Genomic DNA, 21,483 nt, shown 5'->3' on the forward strand with positions numbered 1-21,483 from the left:
CCTGAGTATTTTTTTGATTTTGATGTGATTATTTCTGCTAACTATCAATCATTCTGATTGCTTTCCTTCGCGCCCTCTTTGGTCGTCTTTATCGCCAACGTAAAACAAAAATATCGCTGGTACTGGCTCCGGGACTCGTTGTCCTTTTATGTTTGTATTTTTGTTTATGTTATGTTTTCGTTAAACAAGATTTCGGAAATGTCGTCACTGCGTATCCGTCAATAATTCTGATAAATTTGACTTACCGGCATTGTTAAATATTCAAATTAGTATATATATATTTGTCCAGAAATCTCTGTAATGTTACTACATTAAATACCTGAATTGATGTTTCAAATTTTGCCAAAACGGTCCACTAAAACTTGATATTTCAGCGACATTGGCGCACATTATGCTCATTTTAAACATTGAGACAATATCATAGACGCTGAAAATGAATGTGTAAAAACACTATAACGCAAATTTAACACTCAATGTTGACGTCTTTGTTTGTGTGAAAACTGTGTGTATATTTTCGTGTGGTCGTCAGAATTCGGCAAGTGGGTTAGAATGAATGATTTTTTGATTCGGCGGCCGCGAGTGTCATGTCTAGGTCTTAACAGATATTCAAATAGTAAACTGCTGTTCTAAAATTCGACTTGATATTCGAATACTTTGCCTACTCAGAAGAGGAAATCATTATTAACTTGATTGATTTTATGTTAATAAGCTTTCCTTTTATGTATTATGTAAATTATACCGAAATCAGGACTTAGCTGGTATTAAAGTTTGGTACAAACGTTTGTGGCCAGCAACGAATTTTGTCATGTAAAAGTTTCCCGAGAGACGAAAAAGGTTTGGCAGGCCTGACATAAGTGATTGACGTTTTCAGACGAAAAATTTCTGCGGGCTCTTTGGAATTCTTTTTTTACTTTAAATTTCTGCGAGAAGTCGTCATCGAAATCAACATGCAACATATATTTTCAGTGGTTAAAGATTGCTGTTGTGGCTATATGGATCGAATGCACATTGCCACATACAACTGATAAGGCCTTACTTCTTTAACCAAGCAGCATTAGTTTGGTCCATTGCTTGTTGAGAAAGACGATTGTTTCCTATGAACAGCAATAGAAGCCACCAACAGAGAAGAAAACAACAATTTAGAAAATTGATTTATTGGTCTACGTTGGATCCACGTTGAATGTTTTGAATTAAAAGTTCAATTTAATGTGCTTTAATGGCTTTGTTTCGTAGCAGTACAAAGTTAGCAGTAGCTGTGTAGAATTGATGATAAGTCAGATAACGAGATTTTATGTGCTAAGTTTCTTATAATTTTGTGCAAGAAAATTGCTGATGTCAATAATAGTCTTAAAATCGATAACTAATTACATGCTCACCAAATGCTTGGGTCGCATAAAATTATAAAAAAAAAATTGGGTCTCTCCACCACGCTATACACTCGTGTAAGTGAGATATGCATCGTTCCTGTCCTATTGATTTCGTATTTCACGCAATTTAAAAATCGAAATATTGCGTCATAATATAATTTTTATATCAGCGGATGACCGATTACGACGTCATGGCGGGTTTCATGACGTCATTATATAGAACCTCACAAATGCCTTAGCCATGAACCTCTCATTCTCTAAATCGATTACAATTATCTAAATTGAAATCCTAGCCCTTGTTCGTCCGATACCACCACTGCTGGATTCACAACTTATTCGGTTATTCGTTTTCAATATAATTCAAGAGAATTTCAATATGGACAATGCAAATATAACCTTATTCTGCGAAATACTAGGGCGTGATGAGTTCTCGTATACTTTTGCATCTTATATCTGCCAAATGAAGCTGTCAATCCTGCTCTCAAACCCTACAACAAATCAAAAATCTACAAAATATATGGATAATGACTATTTTAGTTTTTGAATATATAGGGGAAAAATAATTCTTTATTGCGCGATCACCCTTATTCTGGCTTAAAACTGGATACCTAGATACCTAAGAAAAAATTAGACACTTCTTCATGCAACGTATTTTATTTCTGGGTATACAAACTTAGCCTCTGAATAAACAAATAAAATTAATCAGAAATAAATAATAGAATTATATCTATCGAGGTGTCTGTGTAGCATTATAATTTTAGATATATAGTAAATTGTTGATACTTCGAGACTGTAATGTGCGTTTACTTAAATCGAAGATCTGTCCACGGTTAACTGGTAATCAAACTTTCGGAATCGTTTAAAATAATTTCTATAAACTTTCAGTTATCCAAAATACCGAGGTTTTGATTTTTTGAATCCCACCACCCCAAATTGTTCGGAATCTTTGAGGTTGTTTTCAACACTCTCATCACTGTAATGAATCGTAAAGATTTTAAATTTGTTTCAAACATGGTAGAATACTTGCAAACTAATTAGTATATGCCTACATATCCAATTAATCTGGTCTATGACGTTTTAATCGAGAAATGAAAGGGAGGAAATCAACGTAACAGGATTAGGCCATCGGGCTGTTACTGACATGTTCTGATGTATAACTATAACCTATAGCCGTTTTATTGCACAATTTTACATACACGAAGAAAGACTAAAAATGCCGATTTTTGTAAAGTCTTGAGGATTAGAATAGAAATACCCTGGAAATAGCCTATTTTTACAGTCTTGAGAAATAGAATAGAAATTTTAAGTTTTTAGTTATCCTTATCACAATCAGTATAAGTAGTTTTACAGACAAAACGAAAGACTAAGATTATATTTGAAATTTTATAGTTTTCAGTAATGCATAGCAAGATCAACGATAGTAATAAGAAATGTGTTTTATGCTACACAAATAGTTCCAACGATAACATCTGGGGCTATCTCCTGTACAACTCATTTAATTTTTGTACACAAATATGTTTATCCTGTTTTCTGTCATGTACTGTATTTTGAAATACGTATCGATCTACCACTTCCATTTCATTTAAACTGAAAAGCAATAATCTAATATATAATATCTAAAGTATTAGTATTCAACATAAATTTTAACATCAAACAAAAAAATTGTCTTACAATTGCGAATTTTATTAGATTTAAACGCTTTTAATTTGCCGAAATCAGCTCTGTAATCAAACTCAATAAGGAAACTAGTGGGCATAGTTCGTAGAAAAAAAAAACTATCAGCGTACCCACTAGCTTATAGAAAGAGCTCTCATCTTTAAAAATGCCTTTTAAAATTATTATTAAAGTGGAATTTATCACGACTGGGCTTTTTCCATTATTGGCATACATGGCGTCACTATAAATTTTTAAGTATCTTCCGGTATTTTGTTGACCACCATGACTTTGTTTTAGGTTGACTTTTTTACTTTACTTCGAGTCAGTGAGGAAATTTGCTTTAGTCGATTGACATGTAACAGTCAAAACGTTCTCGCGTTAGTGCTTTAGTTATCTAATTATACAAAACCACAACTATCAATATACAAGGACAACGGCAACTGGTTCGCGAAATTTTGAATATGACGTCGACTAGAATCAACATGGCCTCGAGGATTAGAAAGAAGAATATTTATAATTTAAACAATGATTGATTCAACACAAAATTATAGAGTACAGTAGACGCTGGGAAGTTCACAATGGATTTAGAAAAATTCATGTTCTTGATATTAGTGGGGAGCTTCATTTTTCCCATATCAGGTATGCAGAATATTCTCTATTTATCATTCTCTATCACATATCATTGTGTCTCAATATTGGTATAAATAAATAAATATGCTTCAATGAGACGGTTTATGCGAATATAATTTTTGTTTGATATACAGGGTGTCCAAAATCGTTGCCCGATTATATAGCAATTACAATTGTAAGTTTAAATAAATTTTATTATATAATGAATGTGAAGTACAAGCACAATAATAACTATGAACCAAATGGTTGTTATTACTATTAAATCCGGCGAAATTGTTTGGACACCATGTATTTGGCTAAAAAAATAATCTAATACGATAATTGTAAGTCAATGATTATGAACACTTTTGAAGCATATGACAGTTTCTATATTCATTAGGATTTAACAGCCATATTATACGACGATTAAATTGAAACTCTTTATTTTTGTTTTACAAATTTGTGAAATTCGAATTCATTTCAAAATTTTACTAAATAAATTTCTGAACAGCAAATATTTTGTCAATTTGTGTCATCGTTTTTCAATCAATTGTGGAAGATGTAGGCTATTTGCTTTAATAAATGAATAAGTGAATAATTTTATTTTTTTATTTTACAGAGTCTCAACACCCATGTTTATCCAGAGCCACACACCTTGTACACAGAAGAAAATGTTACACGATGATTGATTTGAAACCTTCTACTCGACTCGAAGTAGTGCAAGCATGTGAAGCCGAAGATTCATCTATTTTGAATATACGTGATGTAATGGATTTCGACGTGATTATAGATCATGTGAGAAATGCACACTCTTCTCTGGTCAACGCTGACGAAGCATTTATGCATATTGGAAACACAATCAATCCTAACGTGAGTGCATTTCGTGAATCTATATCAAAACTCAACCTTACAACTGCTGTTTGTCAAATGTAAGTGACAAATCTAACTTTTGCGCGAGCAGTAAAAAGAAAGTATATTAAACCAAAATTCTGAATTTCATAAACACTCAATTATAAAGAAAACTTATATTAGGCCATTATGAAGTAGAGTAAGTTTTATTCAATAATAATAGCGTCAAATGCTACCGAGAACTTTTATCGATAGAACGAAATTATATAGGAAATAGTTGAGTAATATTTCTATACGGCACGTTTTGCTTGCCCAGATTTTGCAAGGGGAAATTTATTTTAATTATATTCTTGAGAGGGAATATACAGTATATATATACTAAGCGTTATCAAAGTCGCGTATTTTAAGCAGTCCAACCCGGCTTGCCAGCCTGCCGCTCTATATTTAATAAAGAATATTATCTTTTTCTTTTTTTTAATAAAACATTTTACCATCTTTGTTGCAGACTCTACAGGTGAAAAACTTCGATGGTTCAGACGTCAGTTTCCCAGCGAGAGTATGGTCTTCTGGTGAGCCAACTGGAACCGCTGGTGGTGGAAGTACAAATACCATAATCATTTTGGGAGTCCTTTCTGATCCATCTTCGTTAAGTAATGGGATGGTCACGTTCAGACCAACTGCATCTTTTGCTCGCATGGTGTTTTGCGAGACAAGAGGTAATTTAACATTGAATATATAGGTCAGTAAATAGAGTATTTGCAGTGAAATACATAGGAATGCTGGAATACATAGGAATATATGTTACTTCAACAATTAATAAAATTAAACTTTAAAAATTTTTTGCACCGAAAAGACTAATAGTTTAATATATTTCAAAATTATTGCTATCGATCAAATAATATTATGATAGATTTTAAACTTGACATATTATTAAAAGTAATGAGTTAGAATTGTGGTTTTATGATTATAAGCAGAAGAATGAACAAATTCATAACCTTCCAGGCCAAGTCAAATCTTAATTCATTCTATTAGTTATTACAAGGAACACAAACAAAAACAAAAACTTGTAAAGAGAAAGTATGTCAGCGCTATGCTATGGGGGCAAAACAATAGCAGCACAAAACATTTTTAAGTCTCTGTTTGCACATAATATAACACATTATATTAAAAATGATTTTTACAGAACTCAGTTGCACCACTCCACCTATTGATGGCAATTCACAGGAAATTGCTTGTGCCGAAGATGAAGATCCTTTGTCTTGCACGTAAGTACGATCTATTTATTTCCGCAAAGTGTTATCAAAATATAGTTGAGTATACAATAAAATATGAGAAGAAATGATTCGAAATAACACACGAGAACATTGGGAATTTAGATCAATTGTAAACCAAGAAAAAATATAAAAAATAACTCTCCGCTATTCTAAAATGAATTACACTAAGGAATATAATATGAAATATGTTGTTTAGGACGCCACTTATTTCTATATTGCCGGAGGTAAAATATTCGTCTAAGATCTTTTTGCGTAAGACTTTTGTCCCTTCTTCTATTGCGAAATATAAGCAGAAATTACGTCCAATAACATTATACTTTCTGAAGTATCAATACCAAATAAAAATAAACGACTGTGGATATTTCTATCCAAAGATATCTTCATCAACTTATTTTCAATTATAGATCAAATTTCAATAATCAACTGCGATTGCATGGAGGTTTCGGAACTATGTCTATAATTGATTACACCATTGTTGAGGTATTATCGGAAAAGATTTATTGCCTGATATATAGTTTTCCTATTATTCTAATTTGTATGCCTTACTCTGTTTATTTCAATATTATTTACCTTGACAGTATTTCGTGTAAGGAAGGATTCAGTCTTGCTGATGGAAGCAAAAGTATAGTTCTAACGTGTCAGGAGAATCTTTTATGGGATAGAGAGATAATGGACACAAATTGTATTTGTACGTATACCTAATTGATAATTTGATTACGAGGTGCGGCTAAAATGAAACGGGACTGACGTCACAGATTGCGCAACACGATTAACCATCGGTAATCAACACTTTTGCAGTGTGGCGTAATATGTGTTCTTTGTTTAACAGCTGTTTTGACACAATATCGCAATTATTTTTGCTTTTCAGGATCCATAAGGGAATGTGATAAATTTCTTGTTGAAAAAAAATGCTGTGCGAGGTCTGATTGAGTTTTTTGGCGATAGGGGGTTCAATTGCAGAATGACGATTGAGCAAAGAATTAACATCAAATTTTGTGTCAAACTTGGAAAAATGCATGTCAACTTGGCATGCATTCAATCGTTGAGCTTTCTGCTCCTCAGTCAACTCAAGAGCCTTTGGCATCTTTTTGGCACACACCTTTCGCATTCCCAAAGTGTCAACCAAAATGGTGCGGACGGTTTCTTTGTCCATCCCAATTTCATTGGCAATGACGCGAATTGTTAAGCGACGGTCACTGCGAACCAACTGCCAAACTGCCGAACCAACTGCCATTTCGATGTTGGTATCAGTAGTGGAAGTGCAAGGCCTCCCTGACCTCGGATCATCCTCCACATCCTCCCTGCCTTCCACAAATGGCTTGTGCCATTCAAAAACACTTGTTCTGGACATGGAAGAATCTCCATAAACATCACGCAACATCTGCAAAGTCTCAGCCGCCGTTTTTCCAAGTTTGACACAAAATTTAATGTTAATTCTTTGCTCAGTCGTCATTCTTTAATTGAACCCCCTATCGCCAAAAAACTCAATCAGACCTCGCACAGCATTTTTTTTTTCAACAAGAAATTTATCACATTCACTTATGGATCCTGAAAAGCAAAAAATAATTGCGATATTGTGTCAAAACAGCTGTTAAACAAAGAACACATATTACGCCACACTGCAAAAGTGTTGATTACCGATGGTTAATCGTGTTGCGCAATCTGTGACGTCAGTCCCGTTTCTTTTTAGCTTTTCCTCGTATTTGCCTTATTTTTATGACTTGCACATTTTCTTAAAATTGCTTATTTAATCTCATTAAGTAGTCAATTTAGTGTTTTTTTTTTTTTAGTTTTTAATGTTTGAAAAATACGTAAATCTTTCAACTGGACCCAGTTTTGACAACTTGGTTGGATTTTGAATCATGTTTGTGTTGTTTTATTTTTTTAATATATTCCCGGAACATATATATTCTATTACGTGTCAAATATTCAGTTCAGTTGCTTCCCGTTAGTATTTAGCCTTAAAATAGAAACTTTTTTTCTACCTAAATCGCAAAAATTTAAACTCGAAAAATAGTCATTGTATACGTGTCCGACAAATGGAAAATAAAATATTAAACACTTGATCAAATTTCTTCTATTTTTCTGGGTTTTGAATATTTTTATTGTGTATTTATTTTGCAATTCTATTCATATTCATTCTGCAGCAAAAGAATGTCCCAAACTCAGTTTTGAAGGACAATCAGGATTTATGAGCTGTAGTGGAACTAAAATTTATGACAAATGCAGGTTTGAAGAGTTTTTCATCTTGCTAAATCAGCTATAGATATTACGAAATCTAACTTAAATTAGAAAATTAATATTTATAACAACTTGATTAATTATGAGTCCTAATTTATTTACTACTAAGTTTTTTCTGCGATTCTCAAAAAAAAATCAAAGGATCAAGAACAAGAACTTGTGGTCAAGACTCTAAATGGACGGGAATGCAGCCAACGTGTGATGGTAAGGAAAGGATATTTTCTAAACCAGTGGTTCTCAAACGGTAGGGCGTGCCCCACAAGGGGGCGTAAACAATTTTTTGGGAGGGCGTGGTTTAGAAAGTTTGAGAACCAATGCCTAAAACCGAATCAAGATGTTTGGTTTTCTTCGTCTCGGTCCTCATAAAAAACATCTTTTAAAATCTATTCTGGGAACTATATATGATAATCATATATATAAGTCATTTTACAATAAAGGTAACGAATTAGTGAATTTTAAATCACGATAACTGGAGTTGAACAATCTACTTTTCATTACGTTCAAAAATTGACACTTTTCGTGCAACCACGCGCACCATGTATTAGCTTCCTCAAATTAGTCTAAGTCTCTAAGAGAACTCATAAGCAAACTCTTATCACACGTGTTTTTCAATATTTATTTCAGACGTTGTCTGCGATGCGATAATTTTTTCCGCCGAGCAAGGAACAATGGATTGCACTGATGGAAATAATTATGCGAGTCATTGCAGGTATTTTATCTCACATTATGTAAACGTTGGGCTGAATATTTCAAAACCAAAGATATTATCAGCCAGTATTATATGTACAATCATGTGACTATCAATAAACAGTACAACCAGGAAACAGTCAAATCTATATTCAAAATCTAGTACAAGATATTATACAAATAATATGGCGGTCGTGACTATAGTAGTGAAAGATAGGTTCGGATAGAAAAATCAAATATTTTGGTTTTTACGATGGCGGAATTTGGTCCTCAAACGTCATAATGTGCGACTCTGGCGTCACTGTTTTTATAAATACATGGACCATAATACAAATGAAATACTTTTTTAATAGTTTCTACTGTAAAACTGGATTGCAAAGATGGGGAGCAAAGAAGGTAATTTGTCTTTGGACAGGAGAATGGTCAGATGAACCACCTACTTGCAAAAGTAAGTTTCTGGCAGTGGGTTAGAATATTAAAAAATAAAAACAAGAGACAAACTCTGACTATACATTTAAAATGCAGTTTATTTGTTAGAAAGAAGTCATTTGATCCAACGACTATATAAATTCCAAATAAATGTATATTAGGAAATTGCTGGATTCTCTTTTTTAAATTTTTATTCACCTTTTAAACGATAAAAAATAGCAAATACCAGATATCTTTTTATTGATGAGTAAGTATATGTTCCACTAATATCTGACCGTCACATTATCCAGAATACGATCCCAAATGTCCTGCTACTCACAAACACACTTCATGTCCTGACACAAACTGTGCAGTCAACGCTGATTGCAATGACGATAAAAAGATTTGTTGTCCGACAAAATGTGGAACGTCTGTTTGCTATGAATTACCCAAACGAGTAATTCCAAAAGGTGAAATTGATTTTTTATATGGCAATGTCTGCAAAGTTTCATTTTGCCCTTTCCTACGCAAATGTAAGAAATGCAGTTTACATTAACTGAATATTTCTCTTTCATTACACATACTCTTTATATTCAATAATAAAAGTAGTAAAATGCCATGAAAGCTTAAATATATATTCAGGAATTATTTTATTCGAACAATTAATTATTCGTCCTTATCAAGTATCATCATGTGAACAAATCAGAAACAAATTTAAATTTTAGGCGAATTTGAAAGCGCAAATGGTTGAATTGGATTGTGGAAATTTTTGACTGGTCAAAACATAATCATAATCATTTTTTTTATAGGAGCGCTTCTTTTGTTTCTACTGAGTGGCCTGGGCAGAAACCAATGCCCTACAAACTGCTTGAGGAACGCATGTGAGACCGCACGATGTCCAGCAAATCTTAACGCACAATGTAGAACATCATGCAATGGTTGTCGAGCTCATTTCTACGACTTTAATCAAGAAATTACAAGAAAATGTAGATTTTTTTATCGCAGGATTAGCGCAGTTGTTTGATCGTTAAACAAGAAGGAAACCCATTTAATACTTGGTTTTTCTCTATGCTTTTGATGTTTTATTGCAAAAAAAAATTGCTCATCTTTTGAAATAATAGATAAATATCCCATCTCTTTCATTTTCTTAGTAGATATAGAAGAAAGTGTTTCTATTTCGTTGAATTGAATAAATGCCGTTTTTACAAGGGTTGGTTTTGCCAATCACATAAAATTTGTTTACATGATCTAAGTCTGCCGTAACGCACTTTTTACTCGTGACCATATTATTCGGGCATGGCTCTCGCTCTCACTTGGGACAAAACTCACCAAATATTGGCATCAAATCTCTTTAATAACATGCAAATAGCTACGAAGGTTGTTTTATGCGAGAAATAAGTCAAAGGTGACTCCCATTTATTCTGTATTTATTTTTTAAATTTAGGTCGATGTCCACGTGGTTATGTCGCGCCAAACTGCCATCAACAACAATGTGCATACTACAGATGCATCACACACGGCCAGCAGATATCTTACCACTATGTCAGTCAATACTACAATCCCAACATACAATGTCGTATGAGCAGCTGTGGTGGATGCTTTCCCCAGTTCTACGATAGAAGTGGACGAAGAATCAATTGCAGACAAATATTGCAATATGTATCAAACCCTGGGATTTTAGGTATATATATTTGAATCCTTTATATATAAATATATAGACAGATAAATAGCACAGTACTATTATTTATGCGGTAAATATTTTATTTGGTACAACTAAAAAACTAAGTAGCGTTTCGATTTCTAAGATTCAAAAGATATTCCGCAAGCAAATGCAATGGCGACCACAAGTCTTATACGCCATTAGATTGAATAATTATTGATAGAATGTATAAACATAACTTTCCCGGAATAAGTGCCTCTTTATTATTTAGTTTCCGTCTCTTTTAAAAACTCGCAGCAACATTCTAATCAAAGATGCTGCAAATTTTGAATTGAATTTAAAATCACAATAAATTGAACACAATCCTTACATATTTTTATATTTTTTTTCACGTTTAAGTGGGGAATCCTCCGATCATTGGATAAGAAAAAGTGGCAATCGCAAGGAAAAGTGAACGGCATACTAATGGACAACAAGTTTTAAACATAAATTCTACCTGTTCATTCTTTACTTAAAAATAAATGGTTTTAATTAAAATGTATCTTAACTATTTATTGCAAGCAAATCCGGACTGCCCAGAATGAGTTCTCTATATTTATTGCTCGAAATACAAACGACTCCAAACCACTCTGCGAATATTGATGAATGTTATATCTTCGGGATAGAAGATGCGCAATTAGTCGTTTCAATCAGATCTGAGGAGTCGAACCTTAGGGTTGAGGTTTCTGTTTAGCATTTTTCCGCTGGTAAACCACCCGCAATAAGTAACTCCCAAAGTTGTATTCACCAGTACAATCAAATGCAATTGCAGTATATTCTAAATTTACCCGCTAAAGACAGCATGAACACAACACTGAAAAGAGGATTTCTGATTGGTAGAAGTTTTTTTCTTGTGTCCGAAATCACCACAATAAAATTTCGTAAAATTTATGAATACGTTCAATTTTGTTCTACGTGAACAACTAAATCTATGATAAACATATTCTCCAATCGAAATGTGTCTGTAATTGGCATTGAATATACCTTGTACAAAATCTGACATAACATTAGAAAACGTGAAACGTAATCAACGATCCAAATACACGATACCTGATGTCGGTTTTGACATCAAAATTGTATCGGATGGCATGGTTTTGTTTATTATAATTCATCGAGATTTTTGACTACTCTCTGCCATCTAGCGGGGATTCATTACGAACAGACGTCTGCAGAAATTATTTGCAGTGGAACGTGGTATATGGTGTTTCAGTTCGTTGCTGATCGCAACTTCTAAGTATTCCTGAAATTAGGTAAAAAAAAAGCACGAGAAGAGTGATGAATGAAAGTATTCCTGTATTTTGGGATATTACGGAACCCAGCACATGAGTATACAATCACACATATAAACCCTTAATAGTATAGCATAATTCTTATTCATATAAAACATTACACATTTTCGCTCAGAGCAAAGATCTTCACTATCAATATCGTCAATCAAGTTCGACAAAGAATTTTCAAGCAGATATTTCCAGTTAGAAATAGATGGATCCATCGCCAGTAGTATGAGCAAGTCGCACTCCCGCTTTTATTCTGTTGAAGTAGTTTATTCTGGGCGCATACGTAATATTGTAATGTCCCCCATATGTCACAGTCTTTTGCGTAAAAAACACGAGAATGTTGCTCACAAAAATACTCTTTGTGAATTTTCCAGAGACTGTCTTTTTTGAGATTATATTTTCGCAAAAATGACCCTCTGTGAGACCAGACTTTTGCTGAAACGACTATTTGCGCGAACATATTTATACGCTAAAATGACAGTTTGCGAGAATGTAGAGTAATTGCACATTAATACAATGTACTGTTTACAGTGGTTCGAGGTGTTTGGACCAGGGGCAAAAAAGTGTGTACAAGTGTGCATATAAGTGTGACGTAAAAGTTACATTTTAAGAACAATATTTACAATGTTACAAAAGCAAAAAGGGAAAACAATAAGCCTCGTGTCAAAACTAAATTTGAACGCAATCTCAAAAAATTCCTTTAGATATTTTTAACTAGAGCATCAAAATTTGGATTTAGTTCGGTTGTGGCAGCATCAGGCGGGTCAGATTGAATTACCCAACGACGGGCAGGATTTGGCCCGCGGGACGTAGTTTGCCCATGTCAGGTCTATAATGATAGTTACATGAGGTATCTGGTGATTACCTGTGAAAGTTTGTCTTATACAATTTAAGTACGAAAATTAATATATGATGCGTTTTTACTGAAATCTTGCTTTTGGGGTGATTGGTTGTGTTCATTTTATTCCTCCGATTACAGGAGGACTCGATTTTCCTCAAAAATTTTGCTGTTTGATTTTGAGCATTATAGAACAATTCTTATTGCATCGTGCTTGAATTATTATCCAGTCAACCATCCCAGCGCTTTTTACCTGTGATGATGTGCGAGCTCAAAATCGGAAATTCCCATCCCCTTCGGAAACAGTCGCTGCGATTACGCGCTGGTTAGGTGAGCCGACGTTTTCAGCGTATATTGTTGACTCTTCTGTTGTGTAAAATTACGAGAATTCAAAATGTCTTTCTGTATTAATCTAATTGTGTCCAACGTAAATCGCGGTTGTCTCTTCTTGCGTCGAAATAAAAATACCACGGCAGTCTCTGGACAGGAAAATATGAGATGAATTGCCGGATTATATCTTATTTTGATCCGTATTTTTGCCATATTGCGAATTCGACGAATCTGAGCTGTACATGCAACACTGACTTCGCTTTATCGCAATGCTGCCCCTCAAATTATTTTTATATATAACCGTTAGAAAAATACCTAAGTCGGCTATAAAATCGTACAGAGTAAAATTTATATTCGTACAATGAAAATTGATTAAATATACTTTAGATTAATCATCTTATATATATATCACAAACCGGAAAAAGTCGCGTTTCCAACCTTGTACAATGTTAACATTGAAATTTCCGAATTTTTTTTTAAAGTAATGGATAAAAAGGTAACTCCCGACTACTGACTACTGAAATCCGTGCACAGTTGATTGTGTTTCGATTTTAGTGACGATATGGTTCCCAACCATATACCAAACATAAAGTGTGCGATTTAATATGCCTAGAGAAGCGTTTTTAATCTGTCGCGTGCCTCCTACAACAAATTGTTTACAGTTTTGTTTTTAGTACTTTATATTGCCGCTTTTAAATCAAAAAATTTACGTTGCCAATTCACTCCCTACTTGTCTTTAGCATCTCGCCGCCGATTAATGTATAATAACTTATAATTCACAATTCTGTGCGAGTACAAAAAGAAACTAATATCATCGTTGTCGTGGCATATTTTTTGTAATTTAGGTAGAATAAACACAAACATGAAGGTGTTGCCCAAATAACATGCAACGCCGAAGAAAACAATCGGCGATTTTAGCAAATTGCAATCGCACGCGTTATTGGTGGCCTTTTCAGTTTTCCAAAAACTTCAAAAAGGAAGAGGCGTTTTAACCCGAAAGCCAGTATTCAAGAAAAATTCTTGATACTACTCAAATCGACGCTTTCAATGTTCCCCAATAGGCTTGCCATGGAAATTCAACATAGGAAATATAGCTTCGGGATACCAAAAGGGAGAATAAGTGAAACACTAGATAATTTATAAGGGATTTCATACTTCGCTCTGAACAAGACTCTATAACAGCAGAGGCTCTATATCAACTAGTTATAGATAACCCATTGTTACATCTGCACGTTTAAACTTCATGAATTGCCTCCCAGTAAAAGTAAGAAATTAAATAAATCAAAGTGAAAGTTATTTTCCGTTTCATTATATTTATTGCAAATATTCAACTTGTTGTAAATCTAATGAACTAAAAGATGTTTACTCTGTAGTAATGATTAATCAGCGATAAGTTAACGGTGTCGGCTCAATTAGAATCAGTAAGCCGATTGGGTGTTCAATAATTGTCCGAGCATCGTTTTAAACCTTGACTCTTTTATGGTAGTTGAACTTGCAATCATTGCCCACGTGTATAAATTTAAGTAAAAATTCACATATAGTGCTTTTAAAAATGAAAGAAGGATATTTTTAAATACAAAACATGAAAATGAAAACTCGCCTAGTATGCATATATATATATATATGTATATATATATATATATATGAGCCAAACATATATAAAATTTTCAGAACACGACCTTGAAGGTCATCATTACAAAATTGATATAATACAAAAAAATCCATGAATTTACATCGCAGTTCTTAGGTTGACTTGATACATAGAATTCATAGAATAAGTATAATTAAAATTAATTTGACATCTGGCATAATACACCATGAGCTTTAAAAGAATGATGCCATTTATTCATTCCTGTGGCTCTATCCGTATCAGCATCGACAAGAAGAAAGACATTTCTGATGAACGGTTGAAGGGAATTATTGTACTTTATTGGCAATATTCCTCTCCATTTTGAAAATACATCTTGTGGTGTAGTTTTTCCTGTCTGCAAAATGAATGATAAAACCCATCAGCTGTAAGATTAATTTCAGACTTGTTTCGGTGTAAACCCGTTGTAAATATGGAAGAAAGAGGAAATTCAAATAATTATTGACACCATATAACCATGTATACTCCTAACTAAGTTGTTAGAATTATTATTTTCAAAGTGAACGTGTATCAATTAGCCGATCAAATTTAAGTAAAAACTTTTAATGTTCATAGAATATTACCGACTACATTGGGCTTGATGAGACAGTTACAGCAGTGTTTGAAATATTTATCGAATTTGACGAAATTTTCAGTTTCTGTGCGAAATTTGAGAATAATTTATAAAGCATTTTATGATCAGTAGTATAATAACTGTATTCGCAAAAAACATGGATATACTATGGTTTTGTCTGACTTTGAATTTATTGAAAATATTCTAAACAAATTGCATTACAGAAGCAATGTTTAATATATTAATATGTTTCCGATGAATACGTGATTTGGTAATTTAATTTACTTTTTATTAAACAATTCTTAGACAAACAGACAGAATAAAAGTTGAAACTAAACAAATTTCGGAACCACCCCGTTATGCGATTTCAGTCCTAAAAACTTCTTCGGAACGTGGCCTCACTTTCTTAACGTGATATCAATCGCAAACGAAAGTGGCACGTTTAATCTCATGAAGGAAATTTTCATAGAATTTAGTTAATCCTAACCATGTCATCGTTGGGTTAGGAATAGGGTAATACTAAAATAACTGAATTCACAAACCAAAATGACACCCACATTTCTTAGTGACAAAAAAAATCACACCGTTAAATCGACAGTCGTTCCAATCCAAATATATACTTGAGAGAATCCCTCCGATATCCTCGCTCGTATAGCTTCCACCAGTGCATCATATTCTTCTTTGTCTTTTATATTAGCAACGACCATATCGCGTTTCTTACAAAAAGCATCAGCCGCATCATAGTTCATCACTCTATAAGAACCTATCTCGATCCAAAATATACCTCCATCATCTTTTATGTATATTTCTTCATAAAACAAAAAATGGTTTAATTTTAACGCAATGCTCATATTCTGAAAATCTGGAAACCTATGCAGGACATTCAACCATACACTGAACGTGGATAAACATAAATATATAATTTAAAAAATTAATCATAAACGAGACTTTTTGGATTCGAATGGATGGGAATGTAAATTCTGTGCCATTGCTTATATGTAAGCATCACAATTTCTCTGAGAGCAATTAATCGCTTCACCAAATAAATGTTTGAAGCCACGTTTCCCAACCAATCCTCTATGGGAAATTGTGTCGTTCTTGCGGGAGGAAGTTTGCTTTATATTTACTGTGTGGTGTATCTAATATTCTTTAGGTATTCGATATTTTGAGTTTTCAAATAAGCGAAGGGTGAATTAACGGAAAAGGTTGGGAATCTCTAGTTTAAAGTATACTGGTTTCTGTAAATGTGAATATAACGTACTGAGTTTATACCAAATACTACCCATTATGACTGTTATGAAAGAAGAAACAAGTTTGAAACGATTAACGCTAAATGGAAACTTTGAGTGTTGCCCACTCTAACCATATCATGCAGTTTAGCACACTGATTAGGTTCTCAAGAATTTATTCAATCTAAATTTTAAGACGTGGCACGAAAGAAAGACCGTTATGTAACAAACGTTTGTTATATGATGCGACAAAACTACACGGTACTTACATAATAACAGTGGTACCATAAATGAGATTCCCGATCTTTTTAATTAGATATTAAGGGTACTCCCGAAGTATGTGAACCAATATGGCAGACACCGGAACGTAGTATGTGTACTAGTGGAGGGTTAGGCCATAATTTCAGGTACAAATACTACGAGAGTCACTTGGCTAATTGCCGAATTAGTAATAGAACTAAAACAAAGTAAATGGGAATAAAATTAAGGTCTAACCCTAACCAGGTACACACACTACGTTCCGGTGTCCGCCATCTTGGTACGCATACTCTGGAAGTACCGGTATTAAAACCTTGGGTGTCGATGTTCGATTTGATTCCCTGCGCACCCTCCCCCAGTAAAACTGTGTAATTAACTTTTTTTTTTCAGTTTTGTATGTGGTTGTTTTTACAGATTGAAAACAATAGAATTGACTTGAGTTGTTTTTGTATTAATTTTTATACTATTCTGCTAACGGCAGACTTAATACACGATGAGCCAACTTGAAAAACATCAAATGTCTAAGTTAGTGTACCTTTGGCAAAAGAATTCACAGCTGATTTCAAGCGATTTATATCAGTTTTCAATTCATCACCCTTTGTTTTCTCTTTACCTAATGCAGCGTGTGTCTTGTTCAGCTCTTGCTTGTTCAACTGGTGACCTGAAATAAACAATTTCTAATGTTTATATCATAGTTGCAAACTCTAAAATTAAAAATATTACTAGAACAAAAGGGCAATAATCAAATATACGGACATGGAGGCCAGAAGGGAGTAGTAGGGTAGGTAATAATTCACAGTAACAGCACGGTACCGTAGTCTCTTTGACTTCGTCTGACAAAGAAATCGCCACAACAGCAATAAAAAATCGATCTACAGGCGCATTTCATGTCCAATAATTGTCGTCTACTACCTTCTACATTTTTATTTAAGCTGGAGAACTAAAAGTCACTAAGTATTGTACCATCAGTTGCTTATCGGCTATTCAATCACAATGATTGTGAAAAGTAGACAGGGTTGTGTGTTCGAGTTAGTTCGGTAAAGCTTCTTCTGTATGTGTTGTTAATCTTCAAATACGTAAATTAAAATAGAGCAATGAAAAGGATTAATTCATAATTAGCATCCTTTTAGTTGCAAATATCTGGTTAGTATTATCTAATTTATAGATACAAATAGGTTAGGTGTATAATTGGTCGTATATCCCAAAAGGATTTGGTTTTTCACAAACACAGTATATACATGGACGAAGCGCAAAAGAAATCCATATTTTTCAATACAAAATTGTCAAAACTTTTATAAGCATGAAGAAAACTTAAGACCAATTACATTCATTACTATCTTTCACATTTAACACAGATGGTTCAGACCAGTTTCCACGTCACCAATTCGAATACGGACACATTTGGATCGTTTTGCAAATTGTTGTGAAAAATTGACCTTTTTTAATGCAACTAATGGGACAATCAAATGTAAATTCTCAGTGCTTAAAGGCGGCAAGAGGCTATTTCTTTTATTGTTCCAAATTTTCTCCGAGCTTTTGTATATCACATAAGAGAAACTCTTTAATATGACTTTCAGTTCCATATGTTTGGCATTGCTCTTTCGTTTTAGAAAGTATCAGTTAGAAAGTCAAGTAAACTTAGACTCACGAATAACTAATCCCAATATCAATCCAAGGCCAACGAGAATTAGTGAAACTTTCAACACGGTTACTAGAGGAAGTTTTCTGCAGCTGTTGCTTAATCCTGCAGAATGAACAGAATCGTTATATGGACTATATGTAAAAAGAACAATTGTACAACATAACAAACACGGGGATGGCTAATATATTGATATTGATATATTGCTAATATATTGAAGTCTTTTTTTCTTGTCTACTTCCTACTTCGGATTCGTATGTGGGCGTTGCCGTAGGAATACTTGAACTAGATAGTATTAAATAAGGATAACGCGGAAAACATTATGTTATTCCTATTTAATATTATTCAATATAATAAAGAGATTTATTTACAGTTGTATAAATAGTACGAAATCGCTATGAAAAATAAACAAAGCAATGTGAATAGATAACAACTGATTACCTGCTTATATATAACTTAATTTCGACTGTCAACTGTCGACTTTAGGAGGCTGCGCAAATATTTTAGCGCAGTTGAGTAAGTAAATTTTATTTCCTGAATTAAGAAGTCTTTAATTTGACTTTGTTCTGACATTTGATAGAAAATATTTCCAATCAAATGACACCAATACACAAAGTGTGGATCGTTTTGCTAAATTCTTGTTGTTGTTATTGTTGAAACAAGCGTTCATCTCTGAAGCTCATTTCAATTTTATTTTGAATGATATGGAACTTGAAATTTTAATCAAATTATTGCTAACCATACGGATATGGCGCAGCATCGTGACATCACGTGTTTGTCATTATTCGACTGCTAGTGCTCAACTACGGCCTTACCGCACTGGTACCGATGCGGATCGCTTCGACGATGTGACCTAATTTGCAATTTTGATTTGAAGTTTTTGAAAAATCAGATTGCGGGTTTCAGTATATGTCGCATAGGCTACTCGCACTGTTGTTAGTCATTGCGCCTTTGTCAACTTAGTGAGCATAGCTCTCTTGTTTTTCGACGCAAAGTTGACGTTTCGTTGTCCTGGTTACGTAAGCGATCCCACGCACAAGACTGTCAAACCAAATAATACGAGTTAAACCTGCATCAAAGTGTTTACCTTGTTCTCCATTTTCATCGTGTATCTCGCCGTCTAATCTACGTCTCTGTGAAGGATCTACAAGGATAAATAATTCTTTATTACGTAAGTGAAAGGAATCGTTACATTACTGTTCAAATGGATACTTCATACCTGCTTTGTTTATATCTTCTGGTGCAGATTTTCCGTTGTCCATTCTCTAATCTCAGTAGTAAACATATCAGTCAAAACGACAATTTCGTAAAATAGACAAATTTCTAAAACCAATCAATCAATCATTTATTTGTCATCACAAAAACAAGTTCAAATGGAAACGGATACAATAAATAAATGGGACCTAAGGAGGTCTTTAAGCAGCGATAAAGTATATATATGTTATTTGTACTAGATGTTGGAACAATGGCAAGATGTGAGACTTCAACCAATTCACCTAGAGGTCCTGAGCATTCCTATTTCTAAACAAGTATATTTTGTTCATCTACTTATTTTTTTTTCACAGTTCGAGCTTATAGCCTAAATTTCATTTTGTATGTTTTGTCTCTTATCAAGATTTTTATTTGAACATTTCCACTTTTTCAACTCTCGATGATAAAACCATGGCGGCAAATCATTCCAATTCAAAAACAAATTAGGGCTGATTTTCACTTCATCATTCTGTCAAATATTTAACTTATATCATGGAAATCTCACTAGAGCCACAGTTCGACATACGAACATTAGGTGGTTATATATTCAACAAACGGCTGCATAAACCAGGTATAAATACCCCACTGTTCCATCTGCACGGACTCTAACAAATAAATAAGTTTGCATTTGCAGTCTGTTAAGAACAGAAAATAATAATAATTTAAAGCGAAAGTTATTTTATATTTTATACCATTTATTACTGACGTTCGATTTATAATAGATTTAATGATATAAAATTGGTTTGGATTATCACAAGACGTTCAATACACAAAGATGGATATTCTATATATTATGTTATGGTTTAAACGAGCGAAAAAACTAACGGCTAAAAACTAATTACTGTATAAAGAATTTAAACGGCCCTGTTCTGAAGCACTTTAATTCTATGCGGATGCGGACCCCCACTCTGCAATTGCGTATTGAATTTAGGATTGGAAAGTGAAAAATATACCATTTTGAGAGTAGATGTACCAACATAATGTCGAAGTTTACTCAATTTCCCTACAGAACGAAAAAGTTTGTTACGAATATCATTAACATGGATATGGACATCCCAACGTAAACGATTGTCTATATTCAGTCCCAGATATTTGTAGGAAAGGACAAATTCTAACTTTGTCCCATTGATGTTGATAAAAATTAGAATCACTTGGGGCTATATTTAGGGCATATGTAAACATCTTGAACTTGTTTATAATGATTGTTGGCTTGTTACAAATCATCCATTCAATAATCTTTTCCATTTCAATATTTACATGTTTTCCAGGGTTGTCATGGATTTTGCACCATCAAGCAGACCGTTGTAATCAGCGAATAATTTAGTCAGTAGACCAGAGCAATTGGAACTATCATTGATAAATAAAATAAAAAGACAAGGGACCAGGATAACTGGACAATTTCTGTTTCGACAGGAATTACCTCAGGACGGTTAGTGTCAATTTCTACATATTGCTTTCTACATGTTAGGTAGTCTTTGAAAAGGTTGTTTGCACATCCACGGATACCATAATGATTGAGCTTATGAAGAAGTATATCATGAATAACATTGTCGAAAGCCTTTTTTAGATCTAAAAAAATACATCATATAATGATCTCCGTTTTCGATTTTTTTGTAGATGTATTCAACGAAGTCAAGATTTGCATGATTGTTCTGGAAACCAAATTGGTA

General features: G+C 33.6%; 2 protein-coding genes across 2 annotated transcripts; one reads left to right on the top strand and one right to left on the bottom strand.

Annotated features, from left to right (window-relative positions):
* Positions 1 to 3,344: 3,344 nt before the first annotated feature.
* LOC144427258 (uncharacterized) lies at positions 3,345 to 10,115 on the top strand. The gene is made up of 11 exons (XM_078116146.1): positions 3,345 to 3,662; positions 4,252 to 4,502; positions 4,987 to 5,197; positions 5,665 to 5,746; positions 6,334 to 6,443; positions 7,903 to 7,984; positions 8,106 to 8,200; positions 8,621 to 8,705; positions 9,037 to 9,131; positions 9,403 to 9,561; positions 9,901 to 10,115. Exons 1-11 carry the CDS (start codon positions 3,602 to 3,604, stop codon positions 10,113 to 10,115), a joined length of 1,446 nt encoding a protein of 481 aa, XP_077972272.1. The 5' UTR covers positions 3,345 to 3,601.
* Positions 10,116 to 16,012: 5,897 nt separating this feature from the next.
* LOC144427112 (uncharacterized) lies at positions 16,013 to 19,882 on the bottom strand. The gene is made up of 4 exons (XM_078115786.1): positions 19,782 to 19,882; positions 19,650 to 19,706; positions 18,572 to 18,667; positions 16,013 to 17,584 (listed from the first exon to the last, which is right to left on the bottom strand). Exons 1-4 carry the CDS (start codon positions 19,822 to 19,824, stop codon positions 17,445 to 17,447), a joined length of 336 nt encoding a protein of 111 aa, XP_077971912.1. The 5' UTR covers positions 19,825 to 19,882; the 3' UTR covers positions 16,013 to 17,444.
* Positions 19,883 to 21,483: the final 1,601 nt, after the last annotated feature.

This window comes from Styela clava, chromosome 9 (assembly GCF_964204865.1).
Source record: "Styela clava chromosome 9, kaStyClav1.hap1.2, whole genome shotgun sequence".
Taxonomy (NCBI): Eukaryota; Metazoa; Chordata; class Ascidiacea; order Stolidobranchia; family Styelidae; genus Styela; species Styela clava.

What these genes read in the sequence shown, in the direction of transcription:
- LOC144427258 (XM_078116146.1), top strand. Translation starts at nt 3,602, where the DNA reads ATGGATTTAGAAAAATTCATGTTCTTGATATTAGTGGGGAGCTTCATT. An exon ending in GAAACACAATCAATCCTAAC is followed by an intron (nt 4,503 to 4,986) that starts GTGAGTGCATTT and finishes TCTTTGTTGCAG; the next exon opens with ACTCTACAGGTGAAAAACTT. An exon ending in AATGGACACAAATTGTATTT is followed by an intron (nt 6,444 to 7,902) that starts GTACGTATACCT and finishes TTCATTCTGCAG; the next exon opens with CAAAAGAATGTCCCAAACTC.
- LOC144427112 (XM_078115786.1), bottom strand. Translation starts at nt 19,824, where the DNA reads ATGGACAACGGAAAATCTGCACCAGAAGATATAAACAAAGCAG. An exon ending in AGAAGATATAAACAAAGCAG is followed by an intron (nt 19,707 to 19,781) that starts GTATGAAGTATC and finishes TTATCCTTGTAG; the next exon opens with ATCCTTCACAGAGACGTAGA. An exon ending in CGATGAAAATGGAGAACAAG is followed by an intron (nt 18,668 to 19,649) that starts GTAAACACTTTG and finishes TTCATTCTGCAG; the next exon opens with GATTAAGCAACAGCTGCAGA.